At 39.4% G+C, this 19687-nt stretch overlaps 1 protein-coding gene across 3 annotated transcripts; it reads right to left on the reverse strand.

Annotated features, from left to right (window-relative positions):
* Positions 1–5947, reverse strand: LOC121683349. 3 transcript variants are annotated; one of them, XR_006022752.1, is made up of 8 exons: positions 5891–5947; positions 4060–4228; positions 3793–3945; positions 3194–3551; positions 2990–3033; positions 1650–2214; positions 1013–1410; positions 1–842 (listed from the first exon to the last, which is right to left on the reverse strand). XR_006022752.1 is itself a non-coding variant. In XM_042062965.1 (3 exons), the coding sequence occupies exons 1-3, from the start codon at positions 1656–1658 to the stop codon at positions 543–545; spliced, it is 753 nt and encodes a 250-aa protein (XP_041918899.1). In that variant the 5' UTR covers positions 1659–2462; the 3' UTR covers positions 1–542. The 3 variants fall into 3 exon arrangements, 1 of the variants encoding a protein (XP_041918899.1); XR_006022751.1 differs by lacking the exon at positions 5891–5947 and having other exon boundaries at positions 4060–4246; XM_042062965.1 differs by lacking the exons at positions 2990–3033; positions 3194–3551; positions 3793–3945; positions 4060–4228; positions 5891–5947 and having other exon boundaries at positions 1604–2462.
* Positions 5948–19687: the final 13740 nt, after the last annotated feature.

Raw genomic sequence — 19687 nt, forward strand, 5'->3', positions numbered from 1 at the left:
TTAGGCTGTTGATTAATTTGACATTGTTGTTTATTACTGATATTCTCCTTAATGTAGCCTTACCATGCTATTGTAAATATATTGTTGATTGAATTGACATTGTTTATTATTGACATTTCCCCTCATTTTGATTGTTTATTTCATTATACTATTGACTGAATTGACATTGTTGTTTATTAATGCTACTCTCCTTATTATAGTCTGGCCAACATCTCAATCTCCTCCCTGTTTAAGTATTTATATGTCACTTTGGACAAAAGTGCAACCATAACCGTATGAGGTGTAAGCTATGATAGGCATTTTGCAAATCACACACTATAAATATGATAGAGAAGCAGAAACAGATAGTGACAGTAAAGATATTTTAAGTTGAATAAACACTATGATTACATTGCATTAGATTCTACTTGGAGTGTCATTTGTCTCTCTCAGTCATACTCATACACACACACACATACTGTACTACCACATTCTTCTGCATCCATCTCCTTCCAGCCCTTGACATGTAGCAACCCCCCTCCTCACACTCACACACACACAAGCTAAAACCCCTGAAACAGCACTGTTTTGCAGAGCTTCTTTCCTGTGCTCCCTTTCTGCAGTTCAAGAGAGGTGAGCTTGGCAATGTGGTGCAGCCTTATCTTGAGAAACACAGGCACAACCAATGACAACAGGTCAGAATGATGGTTGTCAATGCCAAACTGTGTCTCCTCAATGTGTTCCCCAAGCAGAAAAACATCCTCCGTTCCAATCTCCTCCCGGACGATGTGTGTAACTGTCGACACCTTGGGAGCCTGCATTGCTGAAGCTTGGCGGATCACCCTCTCTGCAGCTCTCAGCACCTTATAATAATAATAATAACAATAATAATAATTAAAAAATAATAATACATTATATTTATAATTATATAGCGCTTTACACAGTGCTTAAAGACACTTTATAGAACAGAGGAAATAAGAACAAATCAACCTTAATATACAAACATAAAAAAAACAAGATAATAAAATCAAACCTTCACTGTGCCTTGTGATGGAATCACTAGGCCGCCGTTGTTTTTCAGGGCTAGAAGGTGGTAGCTCTTGTCAAATAAAGATGGTACAGCCTCACCGACCAAGCTTACATGGCACACATCACAGGACAGCTTTCGTAGAACCTGCCGGACTACAAACCCTGCTATGTAGACCAGAGTATTTTCCACCAGACCACCAAACCGAGTGGGGAGATAACTGTGGTCACACACAAGGGCTGAAATGTTAGCGAATGGAGATGTGTGCTCTTCAGCAGTTTCAGCAGAGGACATCTCCACAGCAGACAGGGACACACTGCTGTCTTGGGCAGCCACATGGCCTGTCTCACCAGATGAGACACCACACCGAACCATCAGACGGCGGAAGATGGCCTGGAACTGGCCTTGTATGGAAAACAGACATACATTACTCACAAGACATAACAAAGATATTCATTAGGTATATTTTCATACATTACTCACAAGACATAACAAAGATATTCATTAGGTATATTTTCATACATTACTCACAAGACATAACAAAGATATTCATTAGGTATATTTTCAGAATGTATTGTAATTAAACACCAACCATACCTGGTGGGGGTAAAATTAAAAATAAAATTAAAAAAAGTTGTATTACTCTGATCATGGCGAAACAAGACACCCAGGGGTTGCAGGGTTCCCACAAATGTAAACTGCTACATCAAAATTCCCTGATATTCCATTACTTTGCTCCAAAAATAAATGATAGAAATTCCCTGACTTTCCATGTCTGGAATAGACTTTCCAAAGTGCCATGATATTCCAGAAATTCCATGACCCGTGGGAAGCCTGTTCTTGAGTGCCTATCACAGGGGTGCAAACTCACAGAAAATTAAAATGATAAACAGCTACCAGGGCGAATAGATAATTTGTTTGCATCCCTGTTTTAGGAATGGGATCAGTTCCTTGTTTAACGTATACAGTATACTTGTAGACAATGGAACAATAACTTGGAACAATGTAATTGCAATACATACCATTTAGAAACATCTAGGACCTGAAACACACTGAATACAAGACAATTCCAACAGAAACAAAACTGCATATTGAAAAACATTTAAAAAGACATCAGATCAACATACTTACCATCTTTCTTACACCTGCATAAAGTTGATGTTGTGTAATACATACCATTTAGAAGCATCTAGGACCTGAAAAACACACTGAATACAAGACAATTCAGACATAAACAAAACTGAAGCAGTTAGGAGCACCTTAGGAACGTGATGCATCATAGGAACGTGATGCATAACGCAACAGAGTGTCACTGAACTCATGAGCTTAGAAGGCACTATTTTAATCAGGGCTTTGAACCGGTTCAAGGAACGAAAACGAAAACCGGGAACTTTTTGTATTTTACAGGGAACAGGAACGAAACCGGAAACGTTATTATTTGTTATGTTCTGGAACAGGAACACTTATTTAAAAATAATGGTAACCGGTTAATACCGTTTTTATTTCGTTCCTCAAAGTTTTTGTTGCCTAATTAACAAAATAAAAAAGTAATTCTTTTCCTGCGCACGTTACCATGACGGCTGAGGTTCACTTCCTGTGTGACATCACATCAGACATTCGCTGACTGAATGGAGAGAGAGCGGTGGATTACAAAGTCTCCACTCCACATCTTAAATAAGGGGTAAATTACGATCCATCGTTAATTAAAACGCTCATTCCAAACACAATAACAATAGCTATATTTGTCAACTCCACGTTAATGATGGACTAGCGAACATTTGGCTAAATGTCCTTTCCCCCCGACAGTTGGATTTTTTTGTTCTAACTGGTTCGGGAACGTCAATTTATTGGTAGCGGCTCAGTGTTTGTGCACCCTCATTTTGTGGTTCTCAAAGTAGACATGTTTATCAGTCATTTGATTGGCAGCATGCAGTCCATCTTTTTTTTGCATTCATCATTGCATCATTGAGATAATTGATGTACCTCCAAGTGATCTGTCCAGTGGTCGTTGTAATTGGACTGTATGCCTGCAGAGTAAGAATCAGTCACTGGTCAAACAAGTACAAACAGCAAAATGTTGATCATCACGTCCAGCCATAACTGTGCAAATGGACAGACAACAATATTTAGATAACTTTTAGCACCAGAAGCATAACTTGAACAAATAAGTCTACGATTAGCATTTACCTGCAACATATTACGTGCCAACTTGAGCATGTGGCAAGCATCCATCATTACAAAAACTTTCTTGCCAGTCACCGGATGTGAGAAACTGGTTTGAAGTGGCTCTCGTGGGTCGCCCTTCAGCTCACACCCAAGTTGGTTGCACTCATTGGAGGCCCATCCATTGTTACGCATACCACCCGAATGCCCCGTGCATGCAGCTCCTCCAAAGCATGACCGAGAAGGACCCTTTGTGTTTCAGGAGAGAGAGACTTGGCCAGGAAGGAAGCTATAGGAGCCTTCCAATGTCCTTGTAGGCCAACCACCATGAACACAAGAGCCTCAGTCGCAACATCAGTCTCACTGCTTCCATCTCCCATGTCTACAAAACCACACATTGACTGGGTTTGTGGATTGTATTTTTTCATGTTTTCTAATGGACATGGCATCCAACATCAGTGTAACACATCCATATTTAGCCTGGTCTCCCTGGCATTTCATCTCTAGCATGTCAAGCATCATTACGTTCAGGCCAGGCTTGGCATCCACCGAATGAGAAGAAGCTATTTAACGTGTTTACATCAGTAATTTCCAAAAATTCAATCGGACAACATTAAGCCTACCTTTGTAATGGATGTGGATGGGGAGGGGAAAATGTCGAGTCTCTCTCAGGTATCTGTACGCCTTTGGACCGTGTAAATGGAGTGTGAGCGCAAACTCTCTGTACTCCTTTGTGTACTCATGGCCCTGCTTTGCCATGAGGTCTATCTGAAGATCTGAAATGTTAGGATTTAAAATGAGTAAGTCCCCTTCAGATAATAACTTAGGAGTTTAATAAAGAGAGCAAGAATGACATGGACATGAATTCCAAAGTGCTAATTTTGTCTTACCGGAGTAAAATTCAAGTTTGTCTTTGAGCTCTTCATTAATGAGGTTCTTTTCCTTCAATTCCTCAAAAAGACTCCTCACTGTGGTCTTTGCCCTGTTTTCTCTGGCCATGGCATTCTTCTTTTCTCGCTCCAGACTTTCCACTCTTGCCAAGGCTTCATTGAGTCTGGTCTTAAGAGCGGTAGGAGAAGCAAGATTTTTAATTGCAATTTAATTGAATGCAATTTACTTTTACGATTAAATAAAATTAATTTATCCCTCTCACCCATAATTTTCTATTTATTTACAAATTTACATAGGCCTACTGTAATTACATTTATACATAGTCATTCTACTGATCTTTATACTATTCATCCTGCACATGAACTTATTCTTACTACTCTTATAATGTTGTTTCTGCACTACAATGACACTGTTTCCACACTGCACATAGCTGTATGTTATGTACATATCTGTTATATATTTGTCATATTGAATATCCATATTTATTCTGTTTTATTATATTCTGTTAATACACTGCATATATCTATATTATTATTTCTACTATTATAATGTTACTACTACATACATTATTCTACTTATTGTATGAGATAACTGCTAATACACTGCACATATTTATATTTAATTCATATTACTCTAAACCACCTTCTGTAAATCAACTGTATACTACTGTCTACATTGCACTATATTTCTTGACCTGTCTCTGTATATTTCATCACCTTTCTATACTTTGCATCACATTGTATGCATACTGTAGCTACATGAATCACAGCTAAGATCCTTGGTTGCTATGAAGGCCAGTCGTTCTAAATGGATGGTTGGTTGAATGCTATGGCCAAAGGCCAGTTATCTCTGCCGTTGTCAAGCGGGCATATCCTAACTTTATCTTATTTTAAACATCTCTATTTTACTTAGCCTACTTCCATACAGTGACTCCTATTAAGAAGTGGCCACTTCATTCGCGCTTACCGTGATTCACGCAGCAACATTATTAAATTAATCTGTCACCATATGCCTATGCCAACGTTTGCAAAGAGGAGAATCTTTTAATTTGATTCACAATGAAACGTTACATTTAATGTACATGTAAACAATGAGTAGGCTAGTTTTGGTTGTTGTTGGTGGTGTTACTGCATCCCTTAGTTATGCCTACAATGCAAAATTGTTCCCTTGTGATTGTTAGACACATTTCAAAACATCGCGACGTGAAATGCCACAACAAAACATTGTTTGTGAATCGGTCTTATTAGGAGTCCTCGCTTAAGCTGTCACAGACTCAGGCGCTACTTTTAGGGCTAAAATGCTTCCTGAATTATGCTCTTGGGTGCTCCTTGTTGGTGCCCCCCACCCAATCCCAATCCTCCCCCACCTTTTTTATGCAGCCCTTGCCACTTAATCTACTAAACCCCTCTTCTACTGCACTTTTTACCCCCCCCATTAATGCACAAATAGGCTGACACCAGACATAATTTCACTGCATTTCTTACTTCCAGTAACTATATGCATGTGACAATAAACTTCCTTGTATCCTTGTATCCTTGTATTACTCTTAGTAAAAAAAAATAGGAGTCCTAAAGTTACAGTGACGAAGTTACGAGTACAAGCATCTCATATCAAATGACCATGGCATTACGCAAGGCAACATAAATCTCATAACGTTACAGCAACATCTCCTCCCTATGACCTAGCTAGCTAGAAGCTAGCTTCTAGCCACACAAGAAATGAATGATGTTAAAATCTCCGCTTAGCATTCTAATAACAGAAGGGGCACATTTATGTGGACCACTACAACATGACTCATCATGTCTAACGTTAACTGTATAAAACACTTACTTTCATAAAGGAAGCACACCATCCAGCACATAGCCTACACATGGAAACCGATATTTTAGGTAGCCTACTTGGCCACGAACTCAAAACGTGTCTCTCTGAAGCTCTGTTCTAGAATCTTTGCTCTGAAGTCTGTCCCCCGTTGCTAAGCAACATCAAATAAACGAAAACGACAGTCTTCCAGTATTAAATGTGTACGTGTTATTACGAATGGATGTGTGTGGTTTGCAATTAGAATAAACAAGAAATAACATTTCCAATAATTTCCCATGATAAATTACATAATATTTGCACCTTCCTTCCTTGTGAAGCTCACACTAATTCCACCGCATTTAGTGAAATGTAATACAACGTTGCCACCTAGCGTTCAGTAGGCTATTTAAGATAAACGTGGCATTTCCTATATTCTTCAACACCATGCTTTTAGGAAAACAATCTTTTTATCATAGTTCCCTCTTCAAGTGAGCGATTACCAGCTCGTTTTTGTAACAGAGATAGCTGTTTATTGTCCCTAGGTTTACAGAAACACCTATTCATATTAATACGTAGCCTATGGAGTGCTGCCGACCACTGTTCATTACGGTTCAACAAAACCCAGTAAAACCTAATTTCCCGTAAACATATGAATTTGCATACTTGTAACATTTTTAATAATACTCTCCCATCATGATATTTAACAATAATGCAAAATTTAATTTGAATACTGTCAATGTGAAAACAACTCTATTATGTAAGCTATATATAGCTACTGTTCTCCTTGCGATTTCAGTTCGTAAGTCCATACTATCCCATGGCAGAGCAAGGATTTCATGAGTGGGCAAGGTTGCCCAGTGGCATTGAGCATACTTGGAAGGCATTGTGATAGAAGGTGAATGGTGCAAAGGTGAATGGTGAGAGTTACCAAATACCTGTGGGTGGTTTGCCAAATGATGGAAACTTTTGGAATATTTTTTTTTTTTAGCTTATGCACCTTCCCATTGGAGTCCCCAGTTCATATACAAAATTTGGTATCGATATGTGACAGTGTTCCTGAGATATGGACGACTTCCTGTTTCGGAGCTTTGCCGCCGATTTCGTTTGGCTGTGACGGGCAAACGCTTTCGAAAATCAAAAATCCTTCTAGTAACTTTTGTGAGGCTTGGTCCAATGATGATGTACGTCAAGTTTCGTGGCGTTCGGACCAAATTTGTGACCTGTGAAAATTTAGTTTCGCTTTCTATTCAATCCAATATGGCGGACGAACGACACGCCCACTTGACGTCATCTTCTCGAGCAAGTTACACCGGTACTGCCCGGACGTTTTAAAGTTGGAACGGTGTCTGTCTCAAAGGGCCTAGGCACAGGAGCTGGAAAAAAATTAGGGATACAGGAATAATAATAATATTAAATATAACCGCAAGCGGTGATTTACGGGGTCCGAGCAAAACGAACATGAGGTAGCATAGCTTTTTAGTTTTACATATGCTTTGATTGTTTGGGCCCAATTGTTCAAAAGAAACGCGATTGGATTTCGGTTATCGGATTTCAGTTACCGGATTTCGGCTATCGGATTGGATCAAATCTTGAAAATGGCTTGTTCAAAGGGAAACAAGGATCCTGAAATTGGATTAGATCACATAATCTATTCTTGGTTTTGATCTGGATAAAACCTTCACTTTGTGTTGTTCAAAACTTTTGAGTTGGATTGGAATAAATTTGATGCATAAAATTAGGATTACCCTGTGCTGTAACGTTATAGTGTGCTAACCTCCACAACCTAATAGTATTCTAAAAATACCCTATTCTAGTGTGCTAACCTCCACAACCCAACAGTATTCTAACAGTAGTATTCTAGTGCGCTAATCTCCACAACTCAATAGTATTCTAACAATACTCTATTCTACAGGACTATGCATTTGTCATGGATAAGATGAAGCGTCTGTTAATGGAAGGCAGTGTTTCCCACAGAATGGAATTGTATTTGTGGTGGTAGGTGAAGGGGGGTGGGGGTGGGTTCTGTGTTGGAGTCAATAAGATGAACAGCCTATAATTATGCAGTTATACTTGCCTTGCACGACAAGTCCTGTCAAGTAGCTGTAACGTTATAGTGTGCTAACCTCCACAACCCAACAGTATTCTTAACAGTATTCTATTCTAGTATGCTAACCTCCACAACCCAGCTGAAGGAACTGTAGGGGGCGATGTGGGTCGAGGTAGAGTGAGTGTGTGGCGAGCAGGCAGAGCCTCGGTCAGAAGGCTCAATGGTATGAAGTGATGACACGGAGATGGCAGGTTTCGGTGCAACACAAGTGAACTTTATTTGAGTTTCAATTCATCTGTTCTTTTGTTCTTTACTTGTATGTGTGCTGCATCAAAGAGCAAACAGAAAATGGAGTAATCAGTGAAATGGGGTAAATCAGTACAGATCCCAACTCACAAACAAACCAATTGACATTTGAACAATAAACTGAAATCATATGGCTATATAAGGTACAACTAAACAATACTTGACATCCCAAGTCAACCAACATCACCTAATCATCTCTCACATGGGACTCCAACACACCAAACCAACAAACAAAGACCTTAACTATACACATGATGGCAGAGCTACTCTACAAACTGATAAACATCACAAAAGTCATAGTGAGGGTCATTAAAGTGATGACTTACGTTAACTCAAAGACGCACACAAAGCAGGACACACTGGAGTGCTGAGTTGAGATGAACAAAAGAGTGAACTGAGGGCGAGCAAACAATTTATCCTGGTCTGAGCCCCTGCTCCGGAGCTACAGGGTTTCCCAGCAGGTAAACTGGGTGTGGTTTGGTGACAGAGCCAAACAATCCAGCAATTTCTCCACAGCACCTCCTTACACTGACAGACTTTGGAAAGATTTGCAAAGATTTGGAAAAGATTTTTGAAAGACTACAGTCTCAGACCCTCTCACATCTAAAGACAAGTAGTAGAGTTTTAAGTCACAGACTATGATTTTGCAATGACTAGGGATCTTGCAGGGTCACTATTTACAAGACTGCAACACGATTCCTTTAAATTATTACCCATCGTGCAATAGATAAACAGGAACTGAAAATGATAGCCTACTAAACTCAAAGTCGTATTTTCGTGTTTCTGCAGCATTGTTTCATGCGTGACATCCTTAACCGATACAGAGTTGTTCTGTCAAGTGGAAGAGCCGACTAAATATGTATAAGAAATGACAAATATTATAAGAATAACAAATAATTATAGGCTACAGCTGTGTCGGAGTCAATAAGATAAACAGCCAATAATTATACAGTTACACTACAAGTCCATATTGACAAGTAACTCTAATGTTATAGTGTGTTAACCTCCACAACCCAACAGCATTCTAATGTAGTATGCTAACATCCACAACCCAACAGTATTCCAACACTAATGCTTCAAGTGGGATTTGAACTCTCAACCTAAGGATCACCAGTACAAGGCATTATCCCACTGAGCCAGTGTCAATCCTACATGTTGGCCAGTCACATTCACATGGTGAAAATGTGTGTTGGTAAACACACAAGAAAAACTCCAAGCATACATTTGACAATAAAATGAAGGGCTTTCCTAAAAGAGTACACCTGAAATCTTTTTGAAATTCTGGGGCAATTAGACATTTGTAGAGAAGAACACTAATGGATGAAATATAAATATGATAGACTTAATGACGAAGGAAAAATAATGAACAAAGAAGTTCCCCTAAATGTCAGAGTGTCTCGGCGTTCTGATTCTTGGCAACTAATGACTGTGTATGTTGATTGCCTGATGTCATTCAGGTGCTGTTCAATGGTGTGAATCTTCAATAACCAATAGCATGTGCAGCTTGAGCCTGAAGTTTTAATGGGGATTCGAACACTCAACCTAAGAAACACCAGTAGAAGGCATTATCCCACTGAGCCACTAACAATCATACACATTGGGCAGTCACATTCACATGGTGAAAATGTGTGTTGGTAAACACACAAGAAAAACTCTAAGCATACATTTGACAATAAAATGAAGGGCTTTCCTAAAAGAGTACACCTGAAATCTTTTTGAAATTCTGGGGCAATTAGACATTTGTAGAGAAGAACACTAATGGATGAAATATAAATATGATAGACTTAATGATGAAGGAAAAATAGTGAACAAAGAAGTTCCCCTAAATTCAGAGTGTCTCGGCATTCTGATTCTTGGCAACTAATGACTGTGTATGTTGATTGCCTGATGTCATTCAGGTGCTGTTCAATGGTGTGAATCTTCAATAACCAATAGTATTCGAGCTAGAGCCTAAAGCACTACCAGGGATTCGAACTCTGAACCTAATAAACATCAGCACTAGGCATTATCCCACTGAGCCACTGACAATCCCACATATTTGGCAGTCACATTCACATGGTGAAAATGTGTGTTGGCAAACACACAACATCAAGAAAATTCCTAGCATACATTTGACAATAGAATTAAGGGCTTTATAAAAAAGAGTACAGATCTGAAAATGTGCACTGTTAATGGTATCCACATAATGATGGTTGTATGGTTGTTCTCCAAGGGAAAAAAAATACTCATATAGGAATATAGGTGATATAGGAGAAATGGGCTGAGTGGTCGAACTTTATTGGCCTATATCTCTGAAATGGAAAAACATATCCAAATTCTTTTGATAACTTTTGTGAGGCTTGGTCTAAACATTGTCTGTGAGAATTTTGGTGAAGATTTGATAATTTTTGAAGCCTGTGAAACTTTTTATGATGTTTGGCTTTTCTCTGAAATTGTGGCAAAAGTAAACATTTTTAGAGCATAAGACCAGGGTGAAAAAGATGCATCTGAATGTAGAGATTAATATGATGAAAGAATTTTGAGTCTAGGTCAATCTGGTAAGGAGAAATAAGCATTTTTGACAAGAGCGCCACCTTTAGGTGCAGTACCCCACATTTTGGGTTATGGGTAGTGGGGGGTACTGGTAACAATACTTGAAAATGTGAAGTTTCTAGGACTTACGGTTTATAGGAATATAGGTGATCTAGGAAAAATGGCCTAAGTGGTCTAACTTTATTGGCCTATATCTCTGAAATGGAACAAAATATCAAAATTCTGACTGATAACTTTTGTGAGGCTTGGTCTAAACATTGTCTGTGAGAATTTTGGTGAAGATTTGATTATTTTTGAAGAGTGTGAAACTTTTTATAATGTTTAGCTTTTCCATGAAATTGTGTCAAAAGTAAACATTTTTAGACCATAAGACCAGGGCCAAAAAGATGCATCTGAGTTTAGAGATTAATATTATGAAAGAATTTTGAGTCTAGGTCAATCTGGTAAGGAGAAATTAGCATAATTAACTTTTTTTTCCAACAGCGCCACCTTTGGGTGCAGTACCCCAAATTTTGGGTTATGGGCAGAGGGGGGTACTGGTAACCATACCTGAAAATTTGAAGAGTTTTGGAGTTAAGGTTTAGGCTGCAGTATGACTTTTACAGAATTTTGGCCAAAAATGAACGGTACAGAAACAATAGGGGTCCTGCAGCTACGCTGCTCGGACCCCTAATAAATATAGCTGCAAGCAGCAATGAGGGGGCCAAGCAGAATAGGTTGGAGTAGCCACGGCGACAAGATAGAACTCAGCAGACACTCGCGATCAACACTTTCAACAAGTGTAACATCAAACATAACTGATTTTGTAGGGCTGAAACAGAGCTGAGTATTGCCACCGCCTCCGCCAGCCAGCCCCCCCACCTAATCACCCCAGCCCGTCCCACCCCGTCCTGCCCTGCCCTGCCCTTGCACGTACGCATTAGAATTAACTGGATGGAACATGTTGTCATCAGTTTCACATCAAAAAATAAAAGATTCATAAAACACATCAGCAACTACAGATCAAAATGCAATATTGCTAATTGCAGCACCCCCTACAGGTCAAAGGTCAACACATTTTTTGAGCGTCCTCCTAATGGGGTCATGAATTCATGTAGTAAGGTTGGTTATGATACATGCCAGGGTTGCTGAGATATGAGCTCACTTCCTGTTTGGCAGCTTCGCCGCAAATTTCGATTGACTGTTACAGCCGAATGCTTCTGTCAATTGTTCCAGAAAGCAATGCACTGATAAGGCATGGGCTGAAGATGGTCTCTGTCAATTTTGGTGAGGATCCGCTGAAATTTGTGACTTGCGAAAACTTGTATGTGTTTTTGATTCAATCCAATATGGCGGCCGAATCAATTACGATGACATCACAAGTTGGCTTGGGTCGGCCTAAGGACCTCCAACTGTATTACCAAACACCACTAGTGTGTTTTAATTCTAAGCACAACAGCAGCTACAGGCCAAAAGGCATGTTTCTAAATTACAGCGCCCCCTAGAGGTCAAAGGTCACCAGATTTCTTGAGCGTCCCCCTGATTGGGTCCTGAGTCCATGCACCAAGTTCGGCTTTGATACATACAAGGGTCGCTGAGATATGAGCTCACTTCCTGTTTGGCGGCTTTGCCGCAAGTTTCGATTGGCTGTTACAGCCGAATGCTACTTTCAATTGTTCCAGAAAGCAATGCACTGATAAGGCATGGTCTGAAGATGGTCTCTGCCAATTTTGGTGAGGATCCGCTGAAATTTGTGATCTGCGAAAACTTGTACGTGTTTTTGATTAAATCCAATATGGCGGCCGAATCAATAACAATGACATAGATAAATGGGTTGCTGAGATATGAGCTTACTTCCTGTTTGGCGGCTTCGCCACAAATTTTGATTGGCTGTTACGGGCGAACGGTTTTAGTTCCGAAGACGAAAAGGAGTATCTTTTGTGAGGCTTGGTCTGAAGATCATGTGTGTCAGGTTTGGTGTCGATTGGACAAAAGTTGTGACCTGTGAAAACTTTTTAGTGTTTTTGATGAAATCCAAAATGGCGGAAAAACCATCATGGCGGAAATTGACGTCATATAGTGCATTGAACTCGGCTTGGTCCAAGGATTCCAACGATACCTCATTTTTGACAATCGGCCATACGGGTCAAAAGTTACGTATGTGAACGTATGTCCAACTTTGGCCTGTTGGTGGCGCTAGAGTGCTTGAGGTGCCATGAAACTTGGTGACATTAATCATGGGACTGTCCCCAATCAGTGTGCCAAATTTCACAACTTTTCACCAGACGGTTCTATGGGCTGCCATTGACTTCAATGACGGAAGCGTAATAATAATACGAAAAAATAGAAACACAATGGGTGCCTTCGCAGCTTCGCTGCTTGGCCCCCAAATATAACCGCAAGCGGTGATTTACGGGGTCCGAGCAAAACGAACATGAGGTAGCATAGCTTTTTAGTTTTACATATGCTTTGATTGTTTGGGCCCAACTGTTCAAAAGAAACGTGATCGGATTTCGGTTATCGGATTTCAGTTACCGGATTTCGGCTATCGGATTGGATCAAATCTTGAAAATGGCTTGTTCAAAGGGAAACAAGGATCCTGAAATTGGATTAGATCACATAATCTATTCTTGGTTTTGATCTGGATAAAACCTTCACTTTGTGTTGTTCAAAACTTTTGAGTTGGATTGGAATAAATTTGATGCATAAAATTAGGATTACCCTGTGCTGTAACGTTATAGTGTGCTAACCTCCACAACCTAATAGTATTCTAACAATACCCTATTCTAGTGTGCTAACCTCCACAACCTAATAGTATTCTAACACCCAACAGTATTCTAACAGTAGTATTCTAGTGCGCTAATCTCCACAACTCAATAGTATTCTAACAATACTCTATTCTACAGGACTATGCATTTGTCATGGATAAGATGAAGCGTCTGTTAATGGAAGGCAGTGTTTCCCACAGAATGGAATTGTATTTGTGGTGGTAGGTGAAGGGGGGTGGGGGTGGGTTCTGTGTTGGAGTCAATAAGATGAACAGCCTATAATTATGCAGTTATACTTGCCTTGCACGACAAGTCCTGACAAGTAGCTGTAATGTTATAATGTAATAGATTTGCAAAGATTTGGAAAAGATTTTTGAAAGACTACAGTCTCAGACCCTCTCACATCTAAAGACAAGTAGTAGAGTTTTAAGTCACAGACTATGATTTTGCAATGACTAGGGATCTTGCAGGGTCACTATTTACAAGACTGCAACACGATTCCTTTAAATTATTACCCATCGTGCAATAGATAAACAGGAACTGAAAATGATAGCCTACTAAACTCAAAGTCGTATTTTTGTGTTTCTGCAGCATTGTTTCATGCGTGACATCCTTAACCGATACAGAGTTGTTCTGTCAAGTGGAAGAGCCGACTAAATATGTATAAGAAATGACAAATATTATAAGAATAACAAATAATTATAGGCTACAGCTGTGTCGGAGTCAATTTTATTGTAGTATGCTAACATCCACAACCCAACAGTATTCTAAAACTACTGCTTCAAGTGGGATTTGAACTCTCAACCTAAGGATCACCAGTACAAGGCATTATCCCACTGAGCCAGTGTCAATCCTACATGTTGGCCAGTCACATTCACATGGTGAAAATGTGTATTGGTAAACACACAACAAGAAAAACTCTAAGCATACATTTGACAATAAAATGAAGGGCTTTCCTAAAAGAGTACACCTGAAAACTTTTTGAAATTCTGGGGCAATTAGACATTTGTAGAGAAGAACACTAATGGATGAAATATAAATATGATAGACTTAATGATGAAGGAAAAATAGTGAACAAAGAAGTTCCCCTAAATGTCAGTGTCTCAGCATTCTGATTCTTGGCAACTAATGACTGTGTATGTTGATTGCATGATGTCATTCAGGTGCTGTTCAATTGTGTGAATCTTCAATAACCAATAGCATTCGAGCATGAGCCTAAAGCTTGACCAGGGATTTGAACTCTCAACCAAACAAACACCCACACTAGGCATTATCCCACTGAGCCACTGCCAACCCTATATAATGGGCAGTCACATTCACATCGTGCAAATGTGTGTTGGCAAACACACAACATCAAGAAAATTCCTAGCATACATTTGACAATAGAATTAAGGGCTTTATAAAAAAGAGTAGAGATCTGAAAATGTGCACTGTTAATGGTATCCACCTAATGATGGTTGTATGGTTGTTATCCAAGGAAAAAAAATACTCATATAGGAATATAGGTGATATAGGAGAAATGTGTTTGACTTTTATTGGCCTATATCTGTGAAATGGAACAACATATCCAAATTATTGTGATAACTTGTGTGAGGCTTGGTCTAAACATTGTCTGTGAGAATTTTGGTGAAGATGTGATAATTTTTGAAGCCTGTGAAACTTTTTATGATGTTTGGCTTTTCTCTGAAATTGTGGCAAAAGTAAACATTTTTAGAGCATAAGACCAGGGTGAAGAAGATGCATCTGAATTTAGAGATTAATATGATGCATGGGCGTAGATTTAGGGTGGGACGCTAAGGACTAGTCCTAATCAATATTTTAAGATGACAAAATTGTCCCCACCAATATTTTAGTGAACTTATTTGTGCTGCTGATCATTCCGACAGCCAGCACAACAGTACAAGAAACGTCGTCATATGATTTGCTGAAAAACAGAGGGGGAGGGGGAAGGGTTATCTGACATGCACGCTACAGTAGGCCTACACGCACGGAGAGTGTCAAAGCACAGGCTACTGTACTTGTTTGCACCGGCAGTCAAGCGAGCGGGTGTGTCAACGACAACGGTAAGTTAGGGCTGTCTGCCAATACATAGCCTATCCCAAAAAAGGCCAGAGTAAAACATTGTGATATTCCCTTTGCCCTTCAGCATGTACATGTTTGCCCCTTTTTGTGGTTTGTAGATCAGCTTTGCCACCCAAAAATACGAAGCTTTTTCATTGAGTCTAGGCAAAATAATTAGCCATACAAACTGGCAACTGGTGACCAGGCTTTCAAATGCGGATTTTACTGTTTAAAATAGCATATTACCCAGGATATTGTCACAGCTAACCTAGCTTCTGTAATCTTTCAACTAAAGTTAGGAGTCATGTTGAATAAGGGTGTGCCGCACGGGCAGTCACATAGGCTATTAGTCATTATCACTGACTGTTAGGCTAATTGGGCTACCAATCTTGCAGTCGCAATAAACAATGGATCCGAGATATTTTCCTGTTCCTATATTCTGTTTATGTAGGCTAATGTATTTGTGAATGTAGCCTGCACAATGCAAAGAAATAAAAGATAAACTGGTGCATTTCCATAGGCCTACTCATAGAAATGAACATTGCGAGACACTTATCTCTTCTATGATCTCATCCCAGAAAGATTTTCTTTGACTTGTTAGTTTTTTTTAACATTTATTTTATCTAATGACATAGCAAACATGATTAATTGAATCCACATATCCTTGCACTTGCGAAACTATTTTTCAGCATTCACGTTCCTCTTAAAGTGACAGGCACTCAATTAGATTTACACACCAAATGTGATGATATAGACAAGTGTAGCCTAATAATTTAAATATCAATATGATGTAATCAAATGACTAAATATGTTTAGCTATTAGTAATCATGCAGATCATAAAATACTATAAATAATTCTCAATATACATTTATAGTTTATATGAATTCCAAAATATGAAAAAGAAACCTATGACAACCATCACTTTCTATGTGTGTGTGTGTGTGTGTGGAGGGTCAATCAAATTCTATGATTGCCACTGATGTGAATGATCTCACAAATCAGAGTGGAGTGCACGCACATCTCCAAATTTAAACAGGTGCTGGGTATAAGGCTTAGCCGACAGGGATACCTGACAGGGATACCTGACGAAGACCTCTGGTCGAAACGTTGTACTAATAAACCACTCTGGGAGTGTGAAACTTTTTATAATGTTTGGCTTTTCCATGAAATTGTGTCAAAAGTAAACATTTTTAGACCATAAGACCAGGGCCAAAAATATGCATCTGACTTTAGAGATTAATATTATGAAAGAATTTTGAGTCTAGGTCAATCTGGTAAGGAGAAATTAGCATAATTAACTTTTTTTTCTAATAGCGCCACCTTTGGGTGCAGTACCCCAAATTTTGGGTTATGGGTAGAGAGGGGTACTGGTAACCATACCTGAAAATTTGAAGAGTTTTGGAGTTACAGTTTAGGCTGCAGTATGACTTTTACAGAATTTTGGCCAAAAATTAACGGTACAGAAACACACCTGTGGGTGTGAGACAGGTTTATAAACTCACCTGTGGGGATGAGATGGTGAGACAGGTTTATAAACTCACCTGTGGGGATGAGATGGTGAGACAGGTTTATAAACTCACCTGTGGGTGTGAGACAGGTTTATAAACTCACCTGTTGGGGTGAGATGGTGAGACAGGTTTATAAACTCACCTGTGGGTGTGAGACAGGTTTATAAACTCACCTGTTGGGGTGAGATGGTGAGACAGGTTTATAAACTCACCTGTTGGGGTGAGATGGTGAGACAGGTTTATAAACTCACCTGTGGGGGTGAGATGGTGAGAGGTTTTTTTCACATGAACAGATGGAATGTGGGAATGAGGTTGAATAACATCTTCAGTAGACCTACACCAGTTCAATACTGTGTGTGTGTGTGTGTGTGTGTGTGTGTGTGTGTGAAGCGTCAGGTGATATTTAAATTATTCAGTACCTGTGACTAAGCCCCACCCTTTTTACCTGTTGGTGTCTCCTACGCACTCTCTCTCTCCTTCTCCCTATTTCAGTCTGTTCTGCTCTCTCTCTCTCTCTCTCTGAGCTGTTTAGAACTCCTGAACGTGTGTGATGAAAGGTATGTTACAACTACTTCATGTACCCAAGGATAATGTGTGTGTGTGTGTGTGTGTGTATTGTTTATGTCTGTATTTATTGTTTTTTGGGTGTGTATGTGTGTGTGTGTGTGTGTGTGGAGGGGGGGGTGGGGGGTGGGGGTCAATGCAAATTTATCATTCTTGTTTTTGGGAGTCTTGGGAACTTGTGTTACGCGGACTGCAACTGTGTGGACTAAGAAAGCCAATTGCAAATAAACTTAGTAGTGCTCCATTTCTGAAATAATTTTTAGTAGTAGTTTATCCATCTGGAAGCGATGATGCCATGTTTACAGTTCAGAATGAAAATAGCACAATGCATTCTGTGTTTGATCAGACCTGCATAAGTGTGTAACATACTTCCTTCAATGTTTGGATCTGTGAATCTTCCCCTGTGTTAAGGTCCAAATAATAGCATTAAAGTGTGTGTGTGTGTGTGTGTGTGTATTGTTTTTGTCTGTATTTATTGGTTTTTGGATGTGTGTGTGTGTGTGTGTATGTGTACTGTATGTGTGTAAGTGAGGGTATATGAGTGTGTGGCTAGTGTTTTTTGTTTTTCTGTTGCATGCATTTAGTAAGGGTGTGTTTGTATGTGTGTGTGTGTGCGTGTGTGTGCGTACGTGCGTGTGTGTGTGTGTGTGCATGTGTGTGTGTTTGTGTGTGTGTGTGGATGTCTTTGTGTGTGTGCGCGTGTGTTAGGTGAGAGTTTCTTATTACCTATCCTGATAGAAGGCTCTAGAGCAGGTGTTGGGTGCAGGGGTGAGATCCAGAGGGCAGGAGTTAGGGTTGTGTCTCTGAATGTGTGTGTGTGTGTGTGTGTGTGTAAGTGAGAGACAAGCAGTTTGCATGAGAGGAGGGGGGGGTATGAGGGAGTGAAAGAGAGAGAATGTGTGTGTGTATGTCAGGCATGAGCCAAGTCTTAAGATCCTTGTATATGCATGTAAAACCATGTAAAACACTATTGCATGTAGAACACTATTGCATGTGAGTAGAACCATGTAGAACACTATTGCATGTGAGTAGAACCATGTAGAACACTATTTCATGTAGAACACTATTGCATGTAGAACACTATTGCATGTGAGTAGAACCATGTAGAACACTATTTCATGTGAGTAGAACCATGTAGAACACTATTGCATGTAGAACACTATTGCATGTGAGTAGAACCATGTAGAACACTATTTCATGTAGAACCATGTAGAACACTATTGCATGTGAGTAGAACCATGTAGAACACTATTTCATGTAGAACCATGTAGAACACTATTGCATGTAGAACACTATTGCATGTGAGTAGAACCATGTAAAACACTATTGCATGTGAGTAGAACCATGTAGAACACTATTGCATGTGAGTAGAACCATGTAGAACCATGTGAGTAGGCGAAAAAGGTGCCACCTCATCTGGACTGATACCTGGTCTGTCACATGGACTAACCTAGTATTATATGAGATGTATTAATGTTGTCATATGAGTTATTGATATGAGAGGTAATGTTGTCATGAGTTATTGATATGAGAGGTATTAATGTTGTCATATGAGTTATTGATATGAGATGGATTAATGTTGTCGTATGAGTTATTGATATGAGAGGTATTAATGTTGTCATATGAGTTATTGATATGAGATGGATTAATGTTGTCGTATGAGTTATTGATATGAGAGGTATTAATGTTGTTGTATGAGTTATTGATCTATTTCAGTTCTATTCATCATAGAGTTCCCAATATCGCACATAAAGTGTATTAGAGTGCCTATTTTCGTAATTTAAAAACAAAAGCTAAAAACACAATATTGCGTTTTTGGAACTCAAAGAATCAAAGAATTAATGTTGTCATATGAGTTATTGATATAAGATGTATTAATGTTGTTATATGAGAGACTCTGAAGAAGACGCATGGGCGTCGAAACGTTAGTCAGTTTGCACTAATAAAAAAGCATTAAGCATTGAGTGCTCCGGTCCTGCTCCTTGGCTCCTGTTAGACCTTGGATCTCCCTTTTTGACTTCTGCGTCCTGTTCCGTGAGCACCAACCAGGCTGAAGCGCAA

The sequence above is a fragment of the Alosa sapidissima genome, chromosome 15, assembly GCF_018492685.1.
Source record: "Alosa sapidissima isolate fAloSap1 chromosome 15, fAloSap1.pri, whole genome shotgun sequence".
NCBI classification, from domain to species: Eukaryota; Metazoa; Chordata; class Actinopteri; order Clupeiformes; family Clupeidae; genus Alosa; species Alosa sapidissima.